The following is a 6,236-nucleotide window of genomic DNA, read 5'->3' on the forward strand; positions in this document are numbered from 1 at the left end:
TCCCATAATGCATTATTCCCAGCAGAGCAGTTCACTGGCCAATGGCAGCCGGGGCCACCAGAGGGAGTTCATTATACAACAACACACAAATAGTGTTTTGATGACAAGACATAATTAGTATAATGACAGCAAGAGTCATCTTTGATATAATGCTAAAATCATCACACAGTAACTTAACATTCAAAGGGTAGCTAAGAAATATACAATACAGGTACCAGTAAGAGTTTTAAATAACAGGTGACGCTTGAAAAAGCTAGTATGTACCCCATGAACGTGATATCCATTTTTGGCTTCCCCGCGGGACAAAAACGTGCTCCTAACTAATCGCATTGCTTGTTTGTTTTGAAACAAATGACATAGTCTGTGGCAGAGTCAATACAAGACGCGTCATTTTGTTGGAAACATTACGTGGCACGGCAGAAACGAAGAATTTGCCGCCGCACGGTGATGGTTTTTTTGTGCTTTGCAGTTGAATGATTACATTATACAGTGTTTATTTCTATAGCGTTACCGTAGTTCTTCCTGTTTTTTAGGGTGCAGGTGGAGAGAAAGGATCCAAAGGAGACATGGTGAGTCCACATGTGGGTTACAGGTGTATACAAGCTTAAATGTACCAGATGTAATCATAACCTGCACTGTTTACCTCACTAAAATCCCACTGTATTGAACAATCCTGCTGCCCGGTGTGCAGTATTTGTCCACTGGGCCACCGTAATAGGATTTGTGTGTGTGAAAGCGGATATGTAGCATGTCTGGAGAGGCAAAAGCTGATGCACACAGCTGCATAATCCTGTAAAGTAGCAGCCTGGATAAAGCCGAGCAGGGTACCCGGAAAGCCTGCAGGTGACAGATGATTGGCACAAAATGTTCTACCATTCTTGTTTTCTAGGGCGCCGTTGGTCCCAGAGGTGATCCAGGCCGTTCTGGCCCTCCAGGACCCCCAGTGAGTAGCATCTTCATAGCCTCTTTTGGACCAGTTCTTGTTTGGTCATCATCTTTGCACTGCACCCGTAGGGACCGGCTGCTACTGTAGTTCAACCGCTGCCGATGAGGGAGGGCAGGAAGAAGAAAAGACGCAACTCGAATCGAGCCAGCGAAGCCTCATCTAACGAGGACGAGGTGGAAATCAATATGGAAGACTTTCTTCAGGCTGATCAACCTCTGGAAGGAGACGAAGATGGAATGGAGGAAGTCTTTGCCACTCTTTCCTCTATGAAAACCGAAGTGGAGCTCATGAGGAAGCCGCTGGGGACCTTTGAGAGTCCTGCACGCACATGCAAGGAGCTCATGATGGTTCAACCGGACTTCAAAGATGGTGATCAAGAACCGAGAACCGGTCTTCTAAGAGCATGTTCTGACTGTGAGTATTCTTTGTAGGAGACTACTGGATTGATCCCAACCAAGGATGCAACCGAGATGCCATCAAGGTCTACTGCAACTTCACGGCTGGAGGAGACACCTGCTTAGATCCTGACAAGAAGATTGAAACGGTGAGTCTCCAGCTAATCTTTTCATGAAGATGCATTTGTATCCAAAACCCTCCACATAAAACCTTTCCAGGTGAAACCAGCAGCGTGGAACAAGGAGAAACCAGGAAGTTGGTACAGTCAGTTCAGGAAAGGCAAACAGGTACGCAACCATCATCTCTTTGTTTCTGATCTGCTCTCACGTTTCCTGTATCTTCACCCGACAGTTCTCCTACATCGACATGGACGGCAACACCATACACGTGGTCCAGCTGACCTTCCTCAAGCTGCTGAGCGCCACGGCCAAGCAGAGCTTCACCTACATGTGCCAGAACTCGGCGGGCTGGTTTGATAACTCATCGCTGTCCTACCGCCACGCTGTGCGCTTCCGGGGAAGCAACGATGAGGAGCTGACTCAAACCAAAAACGCCTTCATCCACGCTGTCCATGATGGATGCCAGGTCAGCGCTAACGCCAATTTTTGGAATGTGGGAAGAAACAGATGTTCAGTAAATATATTAGCCATGTTGTGGTGTTGCCGTGCAGGAAGGCAGAAATTAAACTGAAACTGAAACTGAAAGTCAAAGCAAAGCAGAATAATATTTTTAAATCCCAGTTGGACACAACAAAAAGTCAGGATGTCCATAGAAAAGACACGTTACTGAAATTAAATACCGACGTATGCCTAACAAACCAATTAAAGCACTCGAGTGGTGACACTATAGACAGATTCCAGCCAGGGAATCCTTTAATCATTTTTTAATTTTTATTATGGGGGGGTAGAATAAAATTCACACAGTGATCACCCGTCTATCACTGTGCACACTTTCCTGATGAGGCGTTCAAGCGCACTACATATTTCTGAGTGTTAAATATATTTGTTCTTTTTTCTCCATTCATTCATTCATTCATTCATTTTCTACCGCTTATCCTCATGAGGTTGCTGGAACCTATCCCAGCTGTCTTGGGGCGAGAGGCGGGGTACAACCTGGACTGGTCGCCAGCCAATCACAGGGCACATATAGACAAACAACCATTCACACTCACACTGGAATTGAACTCGGGTCTCCTAGCTGTGAGGTCTGTGAGCTAACCACATACGCCGTGCAGCCCGTATTAGAGATATTCATTCATTCATTCATTTTCTACCGCTTATACTCACGAAGGTCACAGGGTCATGCTGGAGCCTATCCCAGCTGTCTTCGGGCACATAGAGACAAACAACCATTCACACTCACATTCATACCTATGGACAATTTGGAGTCGCTAATTAACCTAGCATGTTTTTGGAATGTGGGAGGAAACCGGAATACCCGGACGGGGAGAACATGCAAACTCCACACAGAGATAGCCGAGGGTGGAATTGAACCCGGGTCTCTTAGCTGCGAGATCTGTGCGCTAACCGCACAACGTGCAGACCCGGAACTTTGATAAAGAAGGTTATTAATTCCAAGGAAGGAAGAAGGTAGTGTTGGTTAGAATAGGATTGTAATGTAAAGGTTCCTCGTTGCACAGGGAACGGTTTAAAGGAGACACATTACCTGCTGCTAAAGTTTACATTAAAGTTTGAGTGAGTAAATATTCAACTTTAACTGTCCAAGTTTCAAATTTTGTTTTTCATGTGACCTTTTGGAACAGATTAAATGATGAAAATGGAGGTTCCACTGCATGAGCGATGAATAAATAATGCCGCTACTTGCTAACAACCGCTTCAAATATTTCTCTTGCAGTTCCGCAAAGGTCAAGAAAGTACGGTTCTGGAGATGGACTCCGCCCCTGCCGAGCTGCTCCCCATTATGGACATGTCTGCGACAGACTTTGGCAGCGGCAACCAGAAGTTCGGATTCCAAGTGGGACGTGTTTGCTTCACTGGATAGCATCATGGCTAAAAAGACAACAACAACAACAACAACAAAACCACTGAAATCTACGAGAGAGTTTGACCACTGCGTCGAGCAATATTTATTAGATGTATATTATTTAATTTTTTTCACGGCCCGTGTTGGCTTTACAACATGAAGAGGACCAAAAAAGGGAAATTGACTTCCACTCTTTGGAGGATGAACCGCTACAGCTACCTAAGACCGCCACTGACACATTCATTTGCATGCTTCCTTGTCGCTATACTGACAATTGCATATTAACTCTACACGGGCGTCATTACTCACATTCTGTCTGCGGCGGTGATGAATTTTGCCTTGTTTACACCCTTCAAAGTGCAGTTTGCTACAAGCGATTAGCATTCAATAGACTAGCCGACAAGACTGCCGAGTAAGAAGTACTGTATTTGTCAGGCTGACACGGTCCAATTAAAAGTGAGGATATTCCAGGACAGGAATTAAGAGCACGCTGATTAAAATATTCTCTCGTCTTCTTTATAGAAAGGGACGTGTCATGCAACTTCCTGTCACTTTAGCGCCACACTCGCAGGCATTTGTTTCTCTCTATTATTCATATGTTGAAATATGAACGTTTTTTCGTTGGTGCTATTTTTTTTTTTTTGTGTGTGTGTGGTTGTGTGCCTGTGTATCACAGGACGAGTTGGATGGGGGGGATGGGCGGCAATTGCTCCCTCAGCAGAAAGAATCACCCTCAGAGGCTGGGGACTAGCTTGCTGCCGGGGAAGGGAGGTTGTTGTCGCACATCTTCTGGCTGATTGTGCCCATTTCACAGGGCCCAGTGAAGGTCGCTAGGGGACATCTCAGCAAAAGCTTTAAAGGGAAACTCTATTCTTACATTCAACTCACGGTGTGCTATTGTTTTCGTTTTAGGTTATTTAAGGAGATTCTGGTGTCAAAACTGGAGACCAGGTGACATCACTGGTGTTTATGATGTTTTATGGTCTCGCTCTTTCACGGAATCTTTTGCTTAAAAGAAAAATGGTGCTAAAGTCAAAGTGGGAAACGCATTAATTGACAATACTGCATGATAATATGATAGTAGAGACATTATGGACACAAAAAATTATTGACCATATTGACCCCAACGTATGACAACCCCTCTTTGGGAATTCATGGGAAGGTTTACAAAATCAAAAACCCCCTAAAAAATAAATTATTGTTATACAATCACTCATAACTGATCAATGGTAATCATCACTGAGTGGTTAGCCGGGCTAACAGCTAGGAGACCCGAGTTCAATTCCACCCTCTGTGTGGAGTTTGCGCGTTCTCCCCCGTGCATGCGTGGGTTTTCTCCACACATTCCAAAAACATGCTAGGTTAATTGGCGACTCCAAATTGTCCATAGGTATGAATGTGAGTGTGAATGGTTGTTTGTCGATATCTGACCTGTGATTGGCTGGCGACCAGTCCAGGGTGTACCCCACCTCTCGCCCGAAGACAGCTAGGATAGGCTCCAGCACCCCCGCGACCCTTGTGAGGAAAAGCGGTAGAAAATGAATGAATGAATGAATGAACAATCACTCATAACTGATCAACGGTAATCATTACCGAGTGGTTAGCCGGGCTAACAGCTCGGAGACCCGAGTTCAATTCCACCCTCGGCCATCTCTGTGTGGAGTTTGCGCGTTCTCCCCCGTGCATGCGTGGGTTTCCTCCCACATTCCAAAAACATGCTAGGTTAATTGGCGACTCCAAATTGTCCATAGGTATGAGTGTGAGTGTGAATGGTTGTTTGTCGATATCTGACCTGTGATTGGCTGGCGACCAGTCCAGGGTGTACCCCGCCTCACGTCCAAAGACAGCTAGGATAGGCTCCAGCACCCCCTGCGAATGAATGAATGAATGGTAATCATCATTTGACTCAGCTTAATATCTTAAAGTTAGCATCATAACTCCATACTGTTTACCAACCTTCCAGCAGGGTCAATGGTGTGTGTGTGTGAGTGACGGGCAAAAAAGCTTTTCCAGTAAAACCTGTTTGACGCCACCTACTATGGAAGTCTTTACATTGGGGTCAGTACGGTTTGTTTTTAAATGGAAGTGTCTCTCTGAATGTTCTGAACTCTTGTTTCCACACCAGTGTTGCTTTGAACAAATACATACAGTAAACAGCTTGTTTAATCTTGGGTCCTTAATGTTAGCATAGCATTGTACATTCGAATTCTTGCAATTGATCACTTAAAGGCCAATTTAGTTCTTCCATATGGTTGGTTGTCTTGGGTCTTTTCAGAGCAGTTGTTCAGACATTATCATTGATGGAGGAAATATGCCTGTATCAATACTGTACTGTGAAATATCACAATATCGATATTTGTAGCAGTCAATCTAACGCTGGCCTTTTGCGTAACATTGTAAATGTCATCTGGAAATGACTTCTTTACCAATAACGAACTTGGTACCCAACTTTTGATTTGTTTGCCCAAAAAACGTACCCCCCCCCATCTGTCCCGTCCTGGCCCACCCTACTCCACAGCCATGTGCACATGAGTTGCTGATTTTTGTACAGTTTTTCCGATATGATCTGTGTAGCATGGATGCTAAATAAATTTGCCAAACCCTTCCAGTCGCTCGAGAATGACATCCATGACTGTTGTGTTGTGTTCATTGATGGCTTCAGACATCCAGAGGGAACGAAAGATGATTGATGAGTCCAACTTTATAGTTTGGGTCCATGGCGGACATGTTTGCTGGTGATTTTAATTGGTAAATATCATATTTTAATCACCTTTCTTCCCCTCTGAAGATAAACAGGTGGAGTAATGCATTTTCCCTTCATCCTTATCTCTAGACGCAGTACACAAAAACACACAAACACACACACTAAAGGCTTTTCCCTCAAACACACACACATATAATAAATCAAGAC

The 6,236-nt window shown here is 44.5% G+C and overlaps 1 protein-coding gene and 1 long non-coding RNA gene across 16 annotated transcripts in view; one reads left to right on the forward strand and one right to left on the reverse strand.

Annotated features, from left to right (window-relative positions):
* The window catches only part of col5a3a (collagen, type V, alpha 3a), a 168,148-nt gene extending 162,205 nt beyond the window's left edge, over positions 1 to 5,943 (forward strand). For all 6 annotated transcript variants that reach the window (XM_058050244.1, XM_058050243.1, XM_058050242.1 and 3 more), the window contains 7 exons: positions 534 to 569; positions 890 to 943; positions 1,015 to 1,315; positions 1,378 to 1,490; positions 1,561 to 1,629; positions 1,694 to 1,927; positions 3,197 to 5,943. In XM_058050244.1, the coding sequence (XP_057906227.1) occupies positions 534 to 569; positions 890 to 943; positions 1,015 to 1,315; positions 1,378 to 1,490; positions 1,561 to 1,629; positions 1,694 to 1,927; positions 3,197 to 3,343 (954 nt within the window). In that variant the 3' untranslated portion in view covers positions 3,344 to 5,943. The remainder of the gene's footprint in view (positions 1 to 533; positions 570 to 889; positions 944 to 1,014; positions 1,316 to 1,377; positions 1,491 to 1,560; positions 1,630 to 1,693; positions 1,928 to 3,196) is intronic.
* Positions 1 to 6,236, reverse strand: part of LOC131103776 (uncharacterized) — a 49,320-nt gene that overhangs the window by 16,647 nt on the left and 26,437 nt on the right. For 5 of the 10 annotated variants that reach the window (XR_009119675.1, XR_009119668.1, XR_009119676.1 and 2 more), the window contains 2 exons: positions 4,919 to 5,194; positions 4,757 to 4,840 (listed from right to left, as the gene is read on the reverse strand). The exons of 2 other annotated variants lie outside the window; for them this stretch is intronic. This is a non-coding gene — a long non-coding RNA (uncharacterized LOC131103776). The remainder of the gene's footprint in view (positions 1 to 4,756; positions 4,841 to 4,918; positions 5,195 to 6,236) is intronic. 3 more of the 10 variants (XR_009119673.1, XR_009119671.1, XR_009119669.1) reach the window with 2 other exon arrangements.

This window comes from Doryrhamphus excisus, chromosome 15, assembly GCF_030265055.1.
Source record: "Doryrhamphus excisus isolate RoL2022-K1 chromosome 15, RoL_Dexc_1.0, whole genome shotgun sequence".
Taxonomy (NCBI): domain Eukaryota; kingdom Metazoa; phylum Chordata; class Actinopteri; order Syngnathiformes; family Syngnathidae; genus Doryrhamphus; species Doryrhamphus excisus.